Genomic DNA, 23,880 nt, shown 5'->3' with positions numbered 1-23,880 from the left:
ACCTGTTCCCGAGTCCTCGTTGTTTTGAAGTCTTTCGACGAACCTCCATGAGCAAGTTTAATACCTTCTACACGGAAGCCTAACGTAGCTGTACTGGAAATCGTTTCACGCCAGACCATGTATCTTGGTTTTGTGACTCCTTGCACTCGACGTTCCTCAGCACTTGGTGCAGATGGGTCCACTTGTATCATTTTCTCGTACATGTCTTTTCGTAACTACATTGAGAAATTAAAGATTTGAAAAATTGAAATTGAGTTTCAAGAATTGAAGAACCCTGATCCTGCTATTTTCCTCGCTTCTTCACATTTTCATTGATCATTCAGATATCTTCCTTGTTTTTCAAGTGCTTTATTTATAAAAGTTGTGGAATAAACAAAAGATAGAAAAATTATATTGAATATTTAAACCAAATATTTAAAAACTACATCTGTATTTTAATAATATCTATTATAGTACAATATCTATTTCGGGTCATAAACCCGAGAAGAATAGCAAAGTTAAGAAGAAGTATGTAAAGTATAAAAAATTAGGTAATTCAGGGAAAGTTTTATCTTATCGATCGAACTTTGAAACTTTATTTACAATATTATTCGATATTAATTCATATTAAATTAATATCATACCTTAGGTCTTTCTTTGGCTTTCGCAAGTTCTGATTCCAAATACGTCCTGACTCCAACTTTGCAATCCATCACACAAGGATGTTCAAAGTCTCCGAGAAGATCTTGCAGCTGCAAGTAAGAGGACACTACGATCCTCTTAGTCACATTGTCACCATTACCATCCTTTTGATGTGTTTCGCCTGCATCATGCTCCTCGACATTCCCTTCTTCTGTATCGTTTACATCTAAAACACCTTTGAACTCTGGAACGTACGGCCTCAATACGTCGTTCATTAACAGACGAAAGCAAGCTTCTTCCTGAGGGCAGAGTTTCTTTAGAATCGTCCCTGGAGTGGGCCCCGCTCTGAAGTTTCCTTGATGACCCGCTAGTTGGACCTAAAATTAATAGCAGAATTTTTTATTATAAACTTTTTAACACTAATTGTACTATTTACTAGTAGAATTTCATATCAAAATTGTTATTTAAAATATTAATTTATGAGTTTCTTTTCTGGCAAAAGGCCATAAGATAAATTGATGAATTGAGTAAATTTTAGTTTTAATTTTTTAATATTAACTGATAATTTTCATGTTTCAATCAATATTTGATACCAATTTTGAAGTATTTTAATGTTTTTCGAAGAACTTAAAAAATAGAAATAACTTACTTACCCATGGATACCGTTGTTTCTTGTAGGTTTGGAAAAAAGGTGTCCAGTGAACTATATTCCTAAGTTTTCTCCATCCTGACGACTGAAACAAGATTAAACGAAAATCTCATCAAAAAGCTCTCTTATCTCTTCCATCATCACTAATATTAAAATTAAGTTTCAACTTTAACCCAAATATCGATTCTCAGGGAACTTTATTGTTCAGTAATAGAAAGAAACATTTAGTATATCTGGAAGAACACAGTTTCCCGTCGTTACCTTCGACGTCTTTTTCTCATTTGACCTATCCGTGTGATCAGAATCCCATTCAGAGCTCAAATCGTCACCACTGCCTTCTCCCCATTCCAAGTTAATCTGAGGCACCTCTAGCAGCCTCAAATACTGCTGGTATCCTGAACAATTCTCCAAACAAGTCTCTTCCCTATTACCCTGACCTTTAATACACTTGTTGCACTTGGAACTCCTTTTATTATCCTCAACCCCATTGCTTCTCAAGGATTTATCTCGTTTATTTCCTTCCAACTTCAAATCACTTTTCCCGTTATCTTCACATTCAACAAGGCTACCATTTTGTAGTCTCTCAACTATACAGTTTTCTTTCCTTTCATCACTTTTATCAACTTCCTTGTAACTATCAGTCTTAACTTCCAGCTGTCCCAACTTATCCTTCTCAAAATCCTGGTTATCATAATTATCCTCGGATTTCTCTTCGTTATGAGTCTGTTCTTGAGACTGAGAAAGTAAGTACGAAGGTGATGGACTTCTAGAAGAGGAAGGTGAGCGACGCTCGGCGATGCTTGAAGAGAATCGCCTCGAATGTCTTCTACTCCTTGACCTCATCATCTTCCTCTGAATTAAGGACTTCCTGTCGCATTCTTCAGGTTCTATGCAATCTTCCAGTGTCGATTTTGAGCAGATCACTATCTTTGGTATCGTTATTCTGTCGTAAGTCTTTTGCATCTTTAATTAAATCAATTATCAACGATGACGAAGAATTTATTTAATGTAAGAAATCTTCCTGCGATATCTTCTAAATCTTTCTATGTAGAAATAGTTGATGCCTCACCGAAATAAATTGTTTCGAAGGTGTAACGTGATAGAGGTGTACGGTGGATACTGACTTTGAAGAGATTCATGGTTCTGTCGTATTGTCAGAGGGACAATTCCGCAGCGGAGCAATGCTTGGACGTAAACAGCGACGTGTCCCAGTTCTTCGAATCCCGAATTGGATGCTAATGAGTCGCGCGTCAATGGAAATTCTCGGAGGAGGCTTTCACGCCTTCATTCAAGGAACCTTTTACCTCGTCATACCTTTCTTCTTTTTTGCTTTTGAACGTCGTCTTTTTAAATATTTCATTAACTCGAAGCTTCTTTTCAACGACTTTCAAGGATAACTCTTTTTGAGAAATCTAAAATCTTTCGGGCGAATTTTCTAATTCTGCTTAGAATTTTTCTTTGAATTCCTCAAAGATATAGCAACTCTTTCTACAAGGTTCTTTCTCAAGGGTCTTTTTAGTTGGAAATTTTTTCTCCAACCTTAAAAAGTGTAATACTCTTCTTTTAAAAAATTCCTGCAAGAAAATGCAAAAATTCTGAAAAGTTGTCCTCAACAACTTCCTTCGAATCTTCCCTTAATTAAGAATTTTATTCGAATCCTTTAATTCAAAATTCTCTGCAAATTCTCGTCTAATTTAAAGGAACCTGGAAAAAAGATGATATATTTGCCAGTGTCTTAGTGATTGTCTTCGAGTCTGTAGAATTCACTGAAATAAAAAACGTTTCGACGGTCAGTGATTATCCCCGATATAACTGGTAATCATCGAGACACTTTCTCTCTTTTTTAGCCAGTCTCTATTCCGCGCGTCACGACGATGACGAACGCTCTCATGATCATCGTTCCTCAGGGTGATCGAATCGTGCCACGCGGTCCTCGGTTAATTGGCAAGCGCTTCGATAACGGTAATTATCTTAATCACGAGCTGCGGTCGAATCGAAACACCTGGATCGACTGGTAGCCCCGTCGTCCACCCACGTTGTGGCCTCTTCCTCGAGACGAAGGCGAGCTGGAAAGCGAGCCGATGCGTGTGCCACTTTTTTATACCACTGCTTGTCCGTTACACGAAATTCTTCGTCTGTTCGATGCACTAATTATTCTTCAATTCAATGCTAGATGAATTTTAAACGAGATTTCCAGCTCTTCTTCGTTTCAATTAGTCCTTCTCAGTAATCTCTATTTCTTTGATCGATTTTTAATAGGATTTTGTTAATAGATTTCTACCTCTATTTCGTTGATTCTCACGAGGAAGTGCAACAAGCTGAGACTACTTGTTTCCAATTTTATAGATGTATCATATATTCCTGGAATGATTCCAAGGAAATAATCTTTATTGTTTACAATAATAATAAACTTCAAGAAGATTTTTTCATAGCAATTGTTATTTATAAACACACAGATTTATCTTCTGTATATTTCTTCAATAATCACCTCAGTCTTTCAGAAACAATTCGTCCTTCACTTGAATCAATCGAATAAGGTCTATTTGTAATTTTATACTTCTACTAATTATAATTATGTTTATAATCAAAAAGAGAATGAAAATTATAGTTGCAATTTTCTATTGTTTTCTGTTACGCTTTAACGTGTCTATAAATTTTCTATAAAATTATGTTTCTTCGATATCCTTTGCACCAACTTCTTATCCTTCACATCTATGCTTCAATACTTGTCGTCTTGCTCTTTCGTATATAACTGAGACTCCTTCGAGTTCTAAGAATACTTTTCATCGACCGATCATATGACGCAGTCTACGTAATTAATTAATGACGCAAATAAATCACATAATTAATTCAATCAGGTGACAGGGCAGTGTCTGAGGAGGCAGAATTATTAAACGAAGAAAACAGTTGTTTACAGAGGATTTACAGTCTAGTCACTTTGGATAAATAACCGTACGGCTACGTTTGTCGAATTTCAACGCATCTCACGAGTAATCGTCGCCGTTTACGTTCCACAATCAACCGATTATGTAATATCACTGTAAGCAAACGTGACGCTTTCCAGTCGTGATACATTCACGCAAGCGGAACGCCGTGCCGCTTCGGATTCCTCGCGTTACTCACATGCTTCTGTTCCCTCAGAGGAAGAAATTATTGTAGAATCGCGGATAATTTATTATGGATGAGCATCCTCTTTCTCTCATTGATCTATTCATTCATGACAGTATTTACGAAGATACATCCGGATATTTTTCTTTTGCATTGATTGTATAGGAAATTCTTTGAAATCCACAGCTATATCTGGAGGTTTCCTCTTTCAAAGTATCGTAGGTATCGTAGGTGCAATAGTTTGAAGATTAAAGATATTTCTCCTCTTTATTAATCTTTTAGAATTCTTGGCATTTAAAAAAATTCAAATATTTGCAATACGTTGCTTCCAAATTGAATCTGTAGTTTTTTAAAAACCAAAGATTTCTTGAAAATCTTTGAAATTCTGTAAAATATTTGTAACAAGCTCCTTTTCCAAAATGAATATAGAATTCTTCGAAATCCGAAGATCTTTTCTCTTATTAATTCTTCGGCATTCATCAAATTCTAGACACTCCAAAGAAATACTCGCAAGCTATTCTTTCAAATTAGACACGAAATCCTGAAAAATTCAATGAAAGTTGACTTATAATCAATCTGAATAATACCAGAGATTTATTTATTATCTATTTCTTTAAGATTCATGTGAATTAATGTGGAAGAAGATCACTCATTAGGAGATCATCTTTCTTGGTTGATTACTTGAAACGTCGAGACAGGATAGTGGATTGAGAGCACGTGCTTCGTCTCTATCAGCTCTTACATAAGAGGAATTATAGTGACGTTTCTCTGGACCGTATTACCTGGTGAAAATTATCCACACGAACCTCAAGGCGCATCCGGTCGCAAATCTATGAAACCTCCGATTGTTAGTCCGATAATTGGTCTTATTTTCTCACGGATACGTGATGCAACAATCGTTCTCCAATTCTTCTTCTCTATTTATCCAAAAACGTTCTACTCATTCGTAGATCTTCACGAGGAATGTTACAAACTTACAAAGTATCTGTTTAAAGTTAATTCAGTAAAAAAGTGTTTTAGGATCTATAAAAAAAATGTAGAAGATTTTTAATAATCTTCAAGTATTTCAGTTCACCAAATCCATAGATAGCTTCTATAGTTTCTTCAACTTCTTAAAACCGTATTACAAAGATACCTTTGATAATTATACATGCGTGTGAAAATATCTCTCTTAGAATAAATCTCTTCGCTTAACTTCTTTCAGATTCCTCCACTTTCAAGAGCATCAACGTCTACTAACTAACTCTTCCCTTCGTCCATGGAAATTCCAACGTACGTACTCGTCGAATGATGAATGAACAACAGGTAAGTTTGCGGCGTTTTCACTTTCTTAACAGTGTAAATCAGGATGACGTAATCCATCACACGATCGTAGGCGAGAATCTTAAATTTCCTCCTCTGTTCCTCCACTTGCAAATGCTTCACTATTTGTCGATTCAAATTTCAATCCAACGAACGATGAACAACAGATGAGTCTGCAAGTTCTTCCGAACAGCATAATTATACTCTATTTATAGATTTTAATAATCTATTATTGAGTACACGTATACGAATATGTAAGTATATGTATACAAGTATACAAGTAAAGAACATGTAGAATTTTTTCCTTTAATTGCTTCTTCCAGATTACACCGCTTCCACGAGCATCATCATCGTTGTTAAATATTTGTTGATTAAGACTTCGATCTACTGATCCAGTGATGAACAACAAATAACAATTCTTCTCCTACGTATACTTGACCACTGCACGTTGAATCATCGTAAATCACGAAAAACAATCAACAGTGTAAAAGCGTCTCGATCTCGAGTCAAGGTATTACAATCTGTTTCCTGAGACCAGGAACAATATTCGCGAACGATAGAGACGGGTAGATTTTTAATTCGTTGATGTAAGCGGTTACTGGACGAGTCAAGCAACTTTTTCTTGTTTCGAGGCGCAAATTCAGCACGGCGGCGACTCGAGGAGAGTACAGCCGACTCGACGACGATCGAAATGCGTCATCGACTAATTAACTGACGTTCGCGAGCGTCATTAGCGTAATTATCAGGAGTGGACGAAACGCTGGGGCGATCCAGAGGTCGGTGGGCCTACACGGTTCGCCGGAAGTCAACGTTCTCTACCGTTTGCTTTGCGTTTTTATCATTTCTATGGATAATTTTAATCCTTTCACGATCAACGTTATATACAGGATGGCCTGTAAACTGGCGATAGGATTTGAATACAACTGGCTGATTGTACGTGAAGGATGAAGTCGAAAGTATAGGATAAAATGTTTGCATATGACGTTTCGTTTCTGAGAAAATCGAGTTTGCAAAATTTATGAAGTATACTCGAACTTGGCCAGATACAGACTGGATATGAATAAACAATCAGCAGGAGATCATTACACGCGCGAAAATAAGTCAAAATTGTGAAATGAGATCTTTCCGTTTGAGCCCTCATTTTCCAGAAAATAAAATTTCAACGTATTCTGTTAGGAACTGGTTTGGTATGCGTACGTGCTACATTTTCAAATTTATCTTTCTCATACAAGAAAAATTGTATTCTACGTTTTTAATTTATTTTCACATTCTGTTCATCTCCTGTCGGTTATTTACTCCCGCAGTTCGGGATATAGCCAAGTTCAAGCATATTTGTCAAATTTTCAAACTCGACCTTCTCGTTAATGAAACGTCATATGAAAGAATTCTATTTTATATCTTCATATTATTATTCTTCGTAGAATCACTCTGCTCACAATTGTACCATCAGTTACGTGCTACCTTGTATATTCAATATTGTATTTTAATAAGTCATTAATTAACCAAGCCATAAATACGTCAGATGGTACTAAATTTAGCGTATTATATCTCCTCTGCAAAAACATCTGAAAAAATATTCTTTTATTATTCAAAACTAATAAAAAAGATATTTTTTCACAATCTAAGGAATAATTCGGTCCTGAAAAGACTTTTGATCACTGCTGTCGAAACTCTCCTATCTGAAGATCAATAGACTTCTTTAATTTTGTTTCAAAGTGTTCTTGATTCGAGATTCGAATTTTAGAATTATATTTATATTAAGAGGGTGTCTCTCAAAAGCATTGTGGATATTGAATAACAATCGGAAACTCTCTCTTTTTAAAGATCCTTTGGGTAATTCTACAATTATTTATAATTATCTAGAGAATAAATACTTAATTAGAAAAGAGATCAATTATTTGGAGGAAGTTTAAAATACTTAATACGTATCCTTTTAAGAGAGAACAGTGCCTAAATTCTTCTTCTTTTGAAAAACTTGAAAAATCCAGTTATCAGAGGAGAAATATCTACGATGTCTGGAGAAAGAAACGAGATTGAATGATAATGAACATAATCGTGAAATATTTGCATATATTCGTATCCTTTCCATTTCCATCGATTCTCTTCGTTTTCTCGCGAAAAGCTTCTTCCACATAAGTGACGCATTAAACGAGTGCAATTAATTTTAAACGAGACGTTTAATTATTCAATTTCACGTGTTCAACGATAAACGTTCGAACGATGAATTCGCGTACTCGGCGTGTCTCGTACGATTGCGTAATGATCGCGTAGAAATTGGGTCTCGCGTTCGAGCACGCGTAACGTTTATGGAAATTTTACGATATTCATAAATTCATACGCGCTTTATTATCAGGGTTAAACACGCATTCGCTTTTTCTGTCTTTCAACCTCTCCGCTTCGTCATCTCATCGAAAACTAATCTGCTTTGTCATCTCTGTTATAAAAGAAGCATCGACTAATCCTCTAAGTTTTTGGAATTCACATTCATCGATGAAGGTGAGTTGGAATGGGATCTGGAATTTTTGTATGATTATACTTGTAATAGGAATTTTTCATGGATAAATGAAAATGAAAATTAGAAGAAGAACCTTTGATTATAGTTTTCCCCTTTTCTAAGTTCCAAGACCTTTGTTTCTTCATTTCTTTTTTCGATTCACCAACTTCATCGCTTCTCTTTCAGGCAAAGCATCCACTAATCCTCCAACTTCTTGGAAGTCAAATTCATTGATGAAGATGAGCTTGAATGGGATCTGGAATTTTGGAATTTGTAATAGGAATTTTTCACGATTAAATAGCAGTAAGGAAAATAATAGAAGGACAGAAATCAAAGAAGAATGCAGGATCAAGATTTTAAGAAGAAATAAGTTGGGTGAATTTCATCCAAAAGTAAGAGACTTACGTAGTAAAGGACTTGCTTTTAAAGTAGATTATAGTCATAGATAAGAACAGTTTCCATTATTGATGCGTTGGTTATGATAATGAATTGGTCAAAGTAACTGTTTCTGAAAGTTTAAAAAACATTCGGTCATTGAAAAGATTAAGCTACTTCTGCTGAAGGAATAAAAATAAGAGACTAACTGTAAGAAGGAAGATATTCTTCTAGAAGAAACGAAATAAAGAAGAATACGTAGTATATCTAAAAGAAAGAAAGAAGAATATTTGGAATCACGATTTGGAAGGACTTCTTCAGGAGTTTTGAAAGAAACGGAACTGAGGAAAAGCTGGATCGAAGAAGAAATAAAAAGGCGAAGAAACGAAAGCGAGAAACCCTTGACCCAGATGCTATACATTTAAAAAAATACTCGATAACGCGGTCCAAGGCTCGTACGTGGTGAAAACCACTTGGATTGGTAAAAATGGACAATTAAATGGCTATACGACGATGTCTGGATAATAAATTTTACTTGCAGACGAAAACTAATTTAAGATAAGTTCGACCTAAATAACCAACCATATAAGAAACTCCGTATATTGTGTCACTACTGAAAGCCGTGTTCAGAAGTTAAAAAAAAATTATCTGTACTAAAATACTATAAGAACATGCTACATATGGACATTATATCTATTCTAAGCCTTAAAAAAAACTTTCGCGTCAGTAACGCTGATTTGCGTCACGAACTAGATTCAGCCCTCTCAAACTTTGCATTCAGAAGGTGAATTATGCTTTTAATCGCCACATACACCAACGCTTTCTCACGTATCATATCGTAAATAGAATTATTATCTCGACTATAGAGAATTTCTCATTTAGGCTTGAATTCAGCCTACAAACATTCTACTCAGAATTATACTAAAAATAACAGTAGATCCCTACTTTTATGTCAGCTAGGTGATCCAGCAACATTTACTTCCACCTGCAGATGGAAAATTTTTCCAGCTTAATTGGCCAGAACGCGAGAGAATTCGACTCGACTATGTCGGCATTCCTCTTTTGAAGAAAACTAGAACGCGATCGAATGGCGATCGATTAGGTAACGTAAGATCGAAAAGGGAACGGCTGTTAATTGAGGCTGCACCGCCTCGTTGGGACCACCAGGCATGCACCTTCTGGAATTGCAGAAACTCGGTGAACTTCGGAGAAAAAGTCAGCCGACAGAGGTCCAACCAGGGACTTGCAAGAATTTAGGCCTTAAGCCTCGTTCAAATTAGTCGAATGACTTCTGTTCAAGTTGTTTGAGCCGACTTCGATAGTATACCTAATAGAAAATAGAAAGGAAGTAAGTTATAGTTATGTCAGATGTATGTAAAAATGTTGATTATAATACGAATTATGCTTATGAACATGACAGAAATGTTATACATACAAAGTGTGAGTGAATATAAAGTTCAAAGGAGATTCGATTGCTTCAAAACGACAAGATCAATCCAATATCAGTATTTTGTTTCAAGGCAGGAAATTGGAAGAATCTCGACTTTGTTTGAAACTTGGAGGCACATTTCTAGTCAAACGACATAATAAATTTATATTAATAAAACGTTTCAAGTTGCTTGAAATCAAGTAGCTACAATACAGTAAGAAGATTGAATAGAGAATTTAGAGACTGATAGGATACTTCAAGTCAAATAAATGTACAGTATCACACCAATGATGGGATTGCAAGTTTTCGAGTGGCTTGAATTTAGGTAACTGGATTCATCTTAACGAGGACTTAGTGTTCGTCGAACCAAACAGGATTGGTCAATCGGTTTTCTAATCGATCATCCGGCTGTCCATGGGCCTGCATTTAATTACCCGCCGAATTGTCCCTAGGCATACGAAATGAGAGTGAAACCGATATCGATTGATTACGAAATTACTTTTCGATCTATAGATCAAAGATACCTCGAGGCGACTATTATTTATTTAAGGAGAAATATTATCGATAAACGAGGCAAAATTCAATTTTATAAAATTCAATCTTATAAGATTAAGAGATATGAGAATTGTTCCTTGGGTCAGTTTAGTCCACTGCACGCTTATAGTAAATTGCTCCCAGTTAATTATTGGATGACTTGTATATCAGTCCTTCTGGTTATGGTATGATTGAGAGCTCCAGAATGGCAGTGAATAGGCGGTAATTAAAAAAGGAGTGGAGACGAGCCTGGAGGGAAGAATTGATGAAGAAGAAGTCGACTGTGTCAGCTGAAGTTACGGTTATAGAAAAGTATTTGAAGCACTTTTACAACTACGTATCACAGCAATAACAATAAAGGTAATACGTACAACATATTAATATAAATTTGTTTATAATAGTAGTTAACATAAATTTCCTTCAATCTTAGTCTTCTCACCAGTATACACATGACTATAGTATTTAACATAAATCTTTATGTTAAAAGAATTTCCATAAATCTCTGAAAGTTGCATGTTGCTGCAAAAAGTTGTACAATATTCTTGCTCCTTATAAACCAACTTCTAATTATAATTTTTATCTTAAGGATCTCAAAAACACCTGTTCCTAAAAGACATACCTTTTTCCTATCAACCACTAAAGGACTCCTTTGATAATCATCCACGATTCCCAACAAGCAGTCGTCGCATCTGCAATAAAGATTCCCACTGGAGGCTGAATCACTAGATAGAAATGAATTATAGGTGCTGGCACTATTTTGACTGTCCATCGAATCTGTCCTTCTTAGAAGAAAATTCTTCTTCTTCCCTCCTAGTCGGGCATCAGTCTCACGATCATCTTCGTGAAAATTTTGCTTCTCGATTTTCGCCAGAAGAATCTGTTCCATCAAGTTCAGAGTCGGTGGTGTGAATAACGTAGGCGATACCGGCGTCATCGAAGCCTCTTCTTTCAAATTCTCGGCTTCGTTCTTCTTTTCTTGATCCATATTAATGTCTCGCGGTGATTTATGTTGCTCATAAGTTCACTTCGCTCAGACTAATCCGCGGGCCTCCAAATATCTTCACAATTCAGATTTCTCTTGCTTTTTTATCGCACACATGCACGCCGGTTGAAGAGAGAGATTATATCTCTTAGTTTCAAGTTTCGAAGTTGAACTCTGAATTCTATAGAACTATAAGTTTCTTAGATACTAAATCTTTGTAAAGCAAACATTCAGTAGATTCGAAGTACACTGGATTCTCTTTAATTCTAAATTATTTGGATCCTGAGTCTTTTGTAGTCCTATATCGTTTGGAATTTGGATCTTCCCTAATTCCAAATTCTCATTTGGATTCTACATTCTCTTAAATCCAAGATTATCTGGATCCTAGATATCGTTGAATTTTAAATCCCATAGCTTGCTGATACCTTTGAAACAAATGAATAAATCTTCCAGACTTTAGGTCCTTTTGTACTTGGAATTCCTTTGCTCTCTTAAATTACAAATTCCTCGGATCTTTAATTCTTTTCATTCTCTGCATCTTCCATACTGTAGATCTTCCTGATCCTTCTCCAAAGAATTAAAAATCCAATCTCCTTCTAACTTCAGGGTCTCCTTACATCTATAATTCTCTACTTCTTGATAGTTGAGAAGAAAGGATAAGAATATATAAATATACTTCAGGACACTGGTAACAGACGCTTGGTAGAGTTATTGATCTAATCACAGTACCGCACCATTTATCCTGTGAGACAGCAGCCTTAGTCACAGTTAAACGTCTCATTAATCCACACCACGAACCAGTTCACATCTCAGGTGAACAATGACTAGTCCGATCCCTTTCACCATTCTGCCATTCACGACCACCTGCGAGCTTTTGTCACCGACCTGTTATAGTATTTCTTCTCTCTAATGATACATCTCATCGTCGACCTTGACGCGACCAAGGCTTTGATTAGTGCCACGTGAGAGTCACTACGAAGATCAGTTTCTACCAGACTGTTCTTCATCGCAATCGAGACTCTACTAAACTCTGTACAACCAAACAACTCTGGACAACTATTGAATTACAAAATGTCGCCGTAACTCGATACGTCTTTTACATAACATGACTCAATTAGACACAATTAAGAGAAATATTCGAGAAAAAAGAAACTTCAAAAGTTCCAAAGAAGAAAAGGCCTCCAGAGAAGACTGAATTTAATCCTTTCACGCTTGAGCAAATTTGCTACGCATAACTTTAGTAAATTATTGGCTAACCGAGCGACAAATGTATATGAAGACGATACAGCAAAAGCAAGATAAATATACATTTGTCGGTTTTCTGATTTTTATATCACTTTATGTTTCAATAGGACTTATTGTTGAAAAGGAAATCGATTTACTCTACTATGTGCAAAGATATATTACTTTTGAAAAATAAGTAGCAAATGCAAGAAGTTTTCTATAAAATTAATATTGTGGAGTGACTAGTGTTCTGACAATCTGTATTATAAAATATTCATCACAGTATATTGAATTGAAAAATTGTCTTTCTATAAAAAACAGAAGATGTGACTTATCATATTTCTTCCCAGAAGTCTTCATTTGTCTTCGGTAAAACTGGCTTTGATTTCAATGCCTTGTGTCTTCATCCGAACACACGTGTTTCCATTATTGATAATTATTACAGAAACAATCCTCCTTACGAAATAAGTAAAGTTCAATGTTGAAAACCTTGCTTCGTTAAGTGCTATTTTACTTTAAGATTTCTGTTCCTCCTGAGAATTCTCTGGGAATTGTTTTCAAGTTATTGATAGAAGAATATCGATAACTACTATTGATATCAATGACGACTTGACTTAATAATGAATTAGAAGAATAAAAGAAAAGCACGAGGACATGGAGGATCGGGAACAGCGTGCTCGAGGCAGCCCCGGTTGCACAGTTTTCCTCTACTGACCCGAATTGACCGCTTCCTGTTACAGTAGTCTCCATGATATAGCGTGGTTCTAAATTGAAGCTCCGATTGATGCAGTATCACTCACGGCCGCTCACAGTATTCTGCTCTTTTTAGTGGGGACCGAATCAAGGCTAAGGTACAGGTCATGAAATCCTAACAGAAGTCTCCCCTCCCTATCAATTAAAAAATGATACAAAGGCATAAAATAGAATTTCTAGCAATTAAATCAATAGAAACATTCTAGGGATAGAAGAATTCAATAAAAGAACATTAAAGAGAAAATTTCAGTGAAGAAAAAAGTACAGAATAATGGCATCAGAAGCAACATCAGTAGTAGAGAAAACAAACGCCATAAGAAAGATAATTTGCAAGAGTTACAAATAATGTTTAACTTCCTCTTCGTTTCGAAGAAAATTACGCTTGTTTTCGTCGCCAGTGTTCAGATGAATCGACTAGGTGAATCGGCTGGACAGGAAACGAAAGGTGTATGGTTACATCCTCTCGTTACCGTCCTCTTGCGTAATGAGCCAGTATTCGATTCGCTGATTGACGTAATAATGTGTTTGTCTAGCTCCTCGACACCGCAAATATCTTTCTATCTTGCTTCGAATGGAAAAGACTTGATTTTTCGAATTCTCGGCACGTGTGATCATAGATGATACTTGAAATCACTTGAGACACTGATGTACGAGGATTTCAAGAAACGAACGGATACAAAGGAATTCGATCAATTGATCAACATTCTAGAATTTGTAAGATGAACTGAGATGGAGATCCATCAAATTTTCTTCCGCTTCAATATTAATCTTTAATAGTAAAAAAACCGAAGATATGAAAGCTAACTTACAAATGATAATTTGACTTGATTAAAAGACATTTTGTATACTACAATAAAAACACAGAAACAGCTACTATAATATTATCGTGAAACAAATCAAGAATATAGGACATTCTAGAATTTGTAAGATGAACTGAGATAGAGATCCATCAAATTTTCTTCCGCTTCAATATTAATCTTTAATAGTAAAAAAACCGAAGATATGAAAGCTAAATTACAAATGATAATTTGACTTGATTAAAAGACATTTTGCATACTACAATAAAAACACAGAAACAGCTACTATAATATTATCGTGAAACAAATCAAGAATATAGGACATTCTAGAATTTGTAAGATGAACTGAGATAGAGATCCATCAAATTTTCTTCCGCTTCAATATTAATCTTTAATAGTAAAAAAACCGAAGATATGAAAGCTAACTTACAAATGATAATTTGACTTGATTAAAAGACATTTTGCATACTACAATAAAAACACAGAAACAGCTACTATAATATTATCGTGAAACAAATCAAGAATATAGGACATTCTAGAATTTGTAAGATGAACTGAGATAGAGATCCATCAAATTTTCTTCCGCTTCAATATTAATCTTTAATAGTAAAAAAACCGAAGATATGAAAGCTAAATTACAAATGATAATTTGACTTGATTAAAAGACATTTTGTATACTACAATAAAAACACAGAAACAGCTACTATAATATTATCGTGAAACAAATCAAGAATATAGGACATTCTAGAATTTGTAAGATGAACTGAGATAGAGATCCATCAAATTTTCTTCCGCTTCAATATTAATCTTTAATAGTAAAAAAACCGAAGATATGAAAGCTAAATTACAAATGATAATTTGACTTGATTAAAAGACATTTTGTATACTACAATAAAAACACAGAAACAGCTACTATAATATTATCGTGGAACAAATCAAGAATATAGGATGTGATCTCTCTGATCCGAACTCTTAGACTTTCCCGATGTTGTCGATAATATTAATCATTCGCTTGATTGTTTCGTTACGCTTTTTTGTGTGCTTAGAAACCGATTGCACGATGTTGAACTATTATAATATTGGTTTCTGCCAAACAACGTCATTTGATGGCCATAAAACTTCGTCGCGAATTATACTTTAAAATATTAGACAAACTGTCATCTCTTCGTTCGTTGAATAAGATGAATAATCGCTAAACCTACAAATAAAAATTTAAATGCCATATACGAAAGTAAAAAAAGAAAAATAGAAATAGAAGATAAGTATTATCGCGTGCCTTGATATGGAAACGTCGCAATTGGCGATTCTCCTATCAAACCAACTGATAATAATTCGATCGAATAAACGATTAAGGTTTGTCTGGTGATTTCTAATCTAACATAAAGATGGATAGGGAGCAGCGTAGAACAGCTGTTCAATAAATATCCACTCACGTCGACGAACGGATAACTATCAAAGAGAAAACTATTCAAAACCGTGAGTTACCATTAAAGGAATTCGATGGCCATTTGATACATGCAAAATGGCGTTTCACTTGAACGCACTAGTTTAGATCTGTACGAATCTTCTATTATCCAAATGATGATGACTTTCTTTGTTGATATCTTCATAATGATAAGAACAACAAATAACTTGATTTTGTCCCTGTTATCATTTTCTAAGAGGCAATATTTGGAGTTTGTTGTTGTCAACAAGGATCACGCGCGTTCCTATTTCTGGGGAAGGAAAATATAATGAGAAAAGATCATTCATGGTTTGGGTTTGGATAGATAGAGATATAATGATTCTTACATGAATTTCACAACTTTTACGATATCTTCCATTTATACTAATAATGCCAGTCTTCTTTTCTTCTTGTAGAATACATTTCTGCATGAAGAATAAAAAGTCAAAAGAAGAGTAATTATTTAGCTACATTTATAGGGACAATCCTATTCCATATGAAATTCCAAGGGGAATTCTTCAAATAAAGGGAAATTCCAGCAATAAAAAAACTTTGTTTGAACAAAAGAAAATGAAAATCAAACCAGGAGATCCTCAATGTCTGCAGCTATTGAAACCAAATTATAAAAATCAAATTTCAAATGTACAAAATCTATAATTGGTGTAGTAAGTTATTAATCAAAAAAAGGAAGATGTAACAGAAAAGAGGAAAGAAATGAAATTGATCTTCAACAAATAGTAAGTTACCAATCAAAGCAGATGAATGAATTCGAAAAAAAAGAAGAGAAGAGAAATGAAAAAAGGATGAAGACAGGTGAGTTGTGAGCGTATATGATTTACTTTCCCTCGTGGAAAGGTCAAGCTACGGTTTCGCGACCGGAGGCAGGACGAACTATCGCCTTTTTCGGGTCAGCTCGCGAGAAGCAGTGAATGTTTCGAAAGCGACAGGCGGCAGCAGAATTTTCAAGCGCTCGCGATATTATTTTCAGTCACGGCTATCGATGTTTTATTCATAACGCGTTTGACACAGTCTCTGCGCCCGCGCGGATTTTTTCTTTTTTTATCGGACGGATCTCTCGTGGCCGTCTTCCCTATCTTCAATACATTTTTGATATCCACGTCGATAAAACAACAATCTGATAACGTTCTCATCGGTGATCATTCAGGAGATTTGACAACTGGCTCCATTAATCAATAATATAGGATTCCAATGAGATTCCGGAGGATTCTGCAAGGAATTAAAATTGCAAAATTTAAAAACTATTGTCTAATAGCTTGGAAATGGAGTAATTTCGAAGGATATAGAAATAAGTTTTTGTGGAAATTTAAAGATAAAAATAATATTCGCTAGATTCAGTTTACAAATTTTTGAAGTCCTAGTTGTTTCTTTAAAAAATCTTCTTGAGGAAGAGATGGTTCAAGAGATTTCTCAGACATTGAATTATTAATTATAGCCAGAGCTTGGCCATATCATAGACAACTGAAATAAGAACCAAGACTTAAAATAAACATTAGCCTTTATCTGTTCTTATCTCCTTCTGGATCAATTCATGGATTTACATGACTGGACAATACTCGTCTATTCCGTAACAGTTAAATATCACTGAATTCTTCTACTCGTTTTTCTGGGTCACCTTCCACGTAGAAAGTGTGACAGATACAGGTGCCGCATTAGAATTAGTCTCGGTACTCGATAAATATACAATTCCTATATTTTAACAAAAACATTCGATAAATTTTAGTATATCTTTCAATTATATATGGTCGAAGATACTTTTCTGAATTTCACACGATATAAATCATACAAATTATAAAAGGCTTTTCACAAATACCTTGTGATAATCGTGATCGATATTCCTAGGAAGAATTTCCTTAAAGCTGATGTTTATCTCATCTCCAGGATTGACTCTCAGCGAATTTACAGAATATTTTCCACACTTCACGTTTCCACAACGTCGAAAAAGTTTCCTCACGTGTGAAAATATACGAATACAACTACTGCCGCATAAAATCTTCATTGTAAACAAGAAATACGCTGGATCGCATAACTGGTTCCGTAGCTCGTAAATAAGAAACTGACTGATTGCTTGACATCGATTGCAAGACTGTGAACACGTTGCATGGTTTTATCGCGTGGCAATTTTTCGATAATTTTTTTGACTCGTGAAACACCTTCTGGGAATTAGATTCTTATCAGATGACAAGAGATCGCGGTGTCTACCGCGAACAATATAAATTACTAAGCTTTGTTGAGTGACAACTGAATGAAAAACCTATACAAATAAACCTTTATCTTTGTTGTTTCTTTTTCCTGAGAACCACTTGTCTTAAAAACAATCGTGCTGCTCTGAAGTATAAGATAACACAACGAGTAATTGGACAACTTTGTTGTTCCTCGCTTCTAATCGCTGGAAAACGTACAACTTGTAAAGAAAAGTTCTTGTTATATAAACGAAGAACGATTTTAGTAGCTGTCAGAAATTGGAGATTGTAATTAAAGAGGTTTACGTCTACAAAATACATTCTTACAGAAAAGACCTCTAGAGTCTCAACAATCCAATAAAGTTCTTAAAAACGATGAATAGCGCAGACAGAAAATGATCTTCGTCTCCCACCCGTAGAAGTATACTGTACCATGTGGCGCGTTAAAAATATCCAAAATGCCTCCTACTTGATTTCATCAGGCTCACATATACACACACGATATCTTAGGTTTATTTAAACTCCTCCTGCTTGAAACGCATCCTCTCCTATGTACTCATCGAAACAATAAACTGCTCCTTCACTTTCACTGGAATTCTATTTTTCCTGCTTCTCTTGTGTCACTTTGTGACCTCAGAAACTCGGTGGACGCTTCTTTCTGTAATTACAAACTTTTCAGAAAATAGAACAAAGACAAAGCAACTTTTATGAGCCATTAGCGATTACGACTCTGTTTCGAATCTCGTAGATGAAATCGCGCGCCTCACACTCTGACAATGATAATCAGTATAGCAAGTATACCGCGACTAACACTGGCCGATAGAACCCTTGGAAACCGACGCTACCGACTGACTAACCGCTATCACTGATTCCAACTGAGCTGACTGACTGTCTGATCCCTGTTACCGCGGCCAGTCGAATGCTGGCTGCCTGGAGAGATATCTTGCACTTTTACAGCTGAATGCACGCCAGCACAGAATAGAACGATATTTAAAAGTAAAAGTTCCGTGCCGGTTCTTTGAACACCTTCAGGATGCGTTGTCTTCTTTGTGATTCTCGATGATGAAGATCTTGTGAAGGAAATTGAAGGTGCGTTTAGTGGAAAATAAAATTACCGAGGAGATCGCAGGTGTAACATGAGAGTTTAGAAGAAATATCTTCGAAGAACTGTATGATTGTTTAGAATGTTTGATTTCAATCGGGGGTGTAAATTTATGTAATAAACAGATCCAGTTTCTTGTCTAAACGATGAATCTTGCACGTGCTCGAGAGAAAAGATATCGGCGGAGAACTATAAAATTTACAGCGGTGTTTATGAACCGTGGCTTTTTACATCAATGTTGGTGTTTTTAGAACATCGTTTTTTTTAAACACCAGTTGAATCATGAAAAACATCTCGATAGAACATCTACGAATGTTCTTGGATTGACCCAGTAACTTTGTCCAATATGAATTCTTCAAGATAAATTTAGTAAAGTATTTAATTACATTGAATGCCTTGCAGATAATTTTACTTTCCTAGAAATCGTAAGAATTTTATATGTCTACAATTTTATAAACAGGGAATGAGGAAAATAGTGACTATAAGAGTTGCATTCCATTCGACTATGTCTTGGCATAGAGCGAACGTCGATTGAACCTACGCAAAGAATGCACAAAGCGAGCGTACACGTGCATAACACGGTTTGTAAACACGATGATCCGTATGTTGAATGAGTAGGTAGATAAAGATAAGTATGCACATTTGTACGTACAAAGGAAAGGCATGCATAACAGATTCCAAGAGAAAAGAACGCGTAAAAGAACGTTTCTCCGACTGCCACATTCTTGCGTCCTTCGTCGACAGGAATAACAATTTGTAATCATCGAAGATCCCACGTTTTACTTATCTTCGAAAATATATCGATTTCCTAAAAATATTTCAAATTCTTTATCTATCTTACGGCAGAACAATCAATCCTTTCAACAAACTTCAAAAAAAGGAAGAAAAAGGAGACAAATGCAGATTAAAAACAAGAGAATGAAATATTGTTGAAGAGGTATAAACAAATGGAAAAAGTTGATGTCTGTGCAGGCACATTGTCAGTTCATTAAAGTTTCCTACATACTGAGACGAATTCCATTCCTCTCGACGAATGAATAGTCCGTTTGTTCGCAAACTGGAGCACAAGAAGCATGGCGTTGCGTAAGATAAATTACGTGTTTGTTCACAGAAACGACAATGTATTGGTAGTGATGATGTGTCGCGCAAAACATAGTCTTTTTCCTTCGGTCTAACATTGAAATATTTATACACCTGGAATGGAAGTATGTCAAAATGACGAAGATAGAACAATAGGTTTCCATAAATTCTATTTATTGATTTTTCACTTTTTCTCTTCTGCAATTTATATTTTTCTCAAAACAGCTCCAACTATTGGTATATAACATACAACCTTCTTTAAAAATCAGTTATGGTGTAGAAACAAATTTAAAATCGGGCATCATTTTGTTTCTTGAAGTAGTACAATGTATGTACAATATATATACAGTATATATACAATAATGTTTATCGAAACATTGAGATGAAAAATAATTTTTAAATACTAGCACTCACCTTGGAGGACTTGATTGGTTGTAATTCAGCGACGTCAGATTCGTCTCCACTAAGGCTAGATGTAGTGGAACAGTCTGAGATTTTTCGTGCTGGTGGAATGTTCAATAAGCCAACTTTTATATCTTCTTGCAACTCTGAAGAGTTCCGTGGCATGTACTGTGTAAACTGTGTGTTGAGCTTGGAATAGTAGGAGTCAGTGGAATCCAGGCAAGAATTTCTTCTATTTCCAGTCTCATTGAGATTTCTAAACAGAATATTCATTAGTAAAGCACCGATTATGTTAAAGAAGAATGAAGAATTTAAGAAATAAATACCTTACAGCAACAGCATTTATAGAGTCAAGACACAAACAGCAAGAGTCCGAATGTCGTCTACTACGGCAGACTTGTAGGAACTGAGTATCTAAAGATTCACGTATTTCATCACAATCCAAGCAAGAGCAGCTGCTTGCTTGGCTAGGAGTGCCACTAATCCCTTCATATTTTTCAAGATCAAGATCATTTCTCTCTAGTTTTTCATCTAAATAAGAATAATCAGAGTAATCACTAACAACTACGCTGGGTGTTCTCCAATATCTAGGTCTTCCCTCATTATGCTCAGTCTCGCTTCCCTCCACCATATTTGTACTATCCCATCCTGCAAAAAATGTTTCATAATTACTTTAATTTTTGAAAACAATTCCCCATCCTATCTTACAAAAAATTATTTATTAAAAAATAAAGTAAATTTCATTTGTAAAATACTCAGAATTCTAAACTTTATATTAAATACTTCAATTTCTTCAAATTTCATATAATGGAATCTAGAAAATCTAGATGGAAGAAAGGATAGTCATGAAAAAAATATCAAATAAATTCTTAGAATTCCTTTTCATAATCACAATATGAATTCTATATGATTCAATCGTGTGAATTGGCTAAAAAGAAGTTATAAATAAACTGTTGTAAATGTTAACACAATGTTGAAGTTTAATGGATTAATAGAATTCAATAACATAAACTGACTAAAAACAAAAAATCACAAATGAAATATTACAAATGTTAACACAGTTTTACTCCTCGATAAGTTAAGTTAAATTAACATAACAATCAAACGGCTATTATTCTTATAAAACATCATAGATTTATCACCAATTTTCAAAAGACAGAACTTTCAAAAAATTTTAATTATACCGCCATTAGGAAAGAAACACAACGGGTCAATAGAACAGAACGAATAACACGTAAGACAATGCGAGAAAAAAGAAGGAAAGGAACGATGATGTCATTGACACAGCACGCGTGGTCAGGATCGTGTTTTCAACTGATTCTCCCCTCCCCATTGTCTTCGTGAGAGAGCAACTGGTGGCATGATTCCATCCCCCTCACCTTTTATTTGGTCCTCGTCGCTGAGCACCGCACTATCGGAGCTGCAGCATCTAGTAACCCGTAGTTTGTGTCGTTTCTGTTGGTGAGTAGTCAGAGATGTGTCCTCGTCACTGGCTGCGGCCGAATCGAGGCTCCAGCATCGGGCCATCGATCCTCTTCTTCGATCCGTGTCCGTTTCAATACCTTCGTCGCTCTGTGGACTCTTGCTCAGGGATCTAACAACTGGCATTCTCACCGTGTCGAACTCGTCATAGGTTTCATTCTCTTCTATAGGGTCGACGATACCCTCCAGGGCGTTCTGTTGCTTTTTTGACTTCATCGTGACCCCCTTGTTCTTCTCACCGAGCACTCGTTCCAAGCTTTGAACCAAGTCGCATACCGACGAGCCGGCGTCACTCTCGGCGACGTACTGATTCTCCACGATGCCTACGCGTCGTTTTCGCGACGTCTGTACCGCGTTCGAGGACGATAAATCCACGTTCTGCTTCGAAGATCGACGCTCCACTTCCGATTTCTCACCGCTGAGGAAATTATTCTTCCAACATCCCTGACAAAGTAAATAAATATATACATATACGTATATATTATATATGTGTATGTACATAATTGATATATCGGAATATTCCTAGAAAAGCCACGTTTAATAAATTACAATATATTATATATCGATTGATTCGTTTTAATGCACACGTAGATTATGGAAACAAAATTATTTTGCGGAAAGTTGTTATCAAGAATATAAATTAGATAGTCTTAGTTATCAAGAATATAAAATTGAATATTCTTATCGAAGTATTGGACAAATGTTTGATACACAATAAACTTTTTAAGATAAAAAAGATATATAATATATACATTAAATAAATAAATATATGAAGAAAATAAATGAACTCTCCGTTCTATTTATGACTAATATTTTAGAGCATTTCTCGTAAAGCCACATTTCGTGAAATACAACATATTATATATAGTGGCTCATGAACGAACATTCACCATAAAAAATTTTATGTATGCAATTTAAGACATTTTGATATTTCATTGGCTCTACAATGATTACTACGAACGACTACTATGATTATATTGGTAAAATTTGGAACCAATCTGAAAATGTAAAAAATTAGTTAACAAAGTAACTCGAGTGTATACAATACGAAGATTATTACGGCGAAATAATTTTGGTTTCTATGATTTACTTCTTTAAACGAATCAATTGATATATAAGTTGTCTCAGGAATCATATATGAAAAACACATCGGAAATATAGAATAACATTTGTTCATACCACGCTTCGTCTTTAATAAAATTAAATTTGAAAAGTTGTTTGAAAATTTGAAAAGTTGTTTGAAAATTTGAAAAGACAAGAAATGATTGTACATGCGAAAATAAGTGAAAAATGTAGAATAAAGCTGTTATGTTTAAGATCTCATTTTCAAGAAGATAGTGTTTGAACGTGTTTAGTTAAGGATTAGCCTGAGGCACTGCGTTCTTGATAAACTTTCAAATTTTGTTTTCTCGAAAACTGAGCGTCCTGTAGACAAATTTTATTCTACATTTTCGATTAATTTTCACACCTAGATAACCTCCTGCCGCTTATTTAGTTCTGTCCAGCTCGAAATTAATTAAATTCAAGTATAGTGACAAATTTTCAAACTCAATTTACTCCAAAACGAACTATCGTATGAACAAATTGTATTCTATATGTTCGAGTTACTTATTCATCTCCTTGCCGATTGTGCCATGAATACTGGGACACCCTGTATAATATACAGGACGGTCCGTAATTCATGGTATAAATTGGGTCAGTGGGATTCTATAGCTTAAAATCAAAAATAATAAAATTAAAATTGAAAATCAAATTTGAAAATTTCCCTTAACACAAATACCGTCTTAATTCTTTACTAACACTTTCCAATTCTACTTTCTCCAAAAAGAAGCATTAAATGACAAAATTTTACTCTATATTTTCATTTTTATTTGCGTATGCAGAATAACCTTCTGTCATTT

General features: G+C 35.1%; 1 protein-coding gene across 1 annotated transcript in view; it reads right to left on the bottom strand.

Moving 5' to 3' along the window:
* Positions 1-23,880, bottom strand: part of IP3K2 (Inositol 1,4,5-triphosphate kinase 2) — a 28,515-nt gene that overhangs the window by 904 nt on the left and 3,731 nt on the right. The window contains exons 3-8 of the mRNA XM_069110402.1: positions 21,877-22,423; positions 20,824-21,145; positions 20,510-20,753; positions 1,275-1,355; positions 624-998; positions 3-215 (exon numbers count right to left, since the gene is read on the bottom strand). Of these exons, the coding sequence (XP_068966503.1) occupies positions 3-215; positions 624-998; positions 1,275-1,355; positions 20,510-20,753; positions 20,824-21,145; positions 21,877-22,423 (1,782 nt within the window). The remainder of the gene's footprint in view (positions 1-2; positions 216-623; positions 999-1,274; positions 1,356-20,509; positions 20,754-20,823; positions 21,146-21,876; positions 22,424-23,880) is intronic.

Source organism: Bombus flavifrons, chromosome 3 (assembly GCF_040668555.2).
Source record: "Bombus flavifrons isolate JBK064 chromosome 3, iyBomFlav1_principal, whole genome shotgun sequence".
In the NCBI taxonomy this organism is placed as follows: domain Eukaryota; kingdom Metazoa; phylum Arthropoda; class Insecta; order Hymenoptera; family Apidae; genus Bombus; species Bombus flavifrons.
The sequence above is the reverse complement of the archived record's forward strand: the minus strand, read 5'-3'. Positions and strand labels throughout refer to the sequence as shown.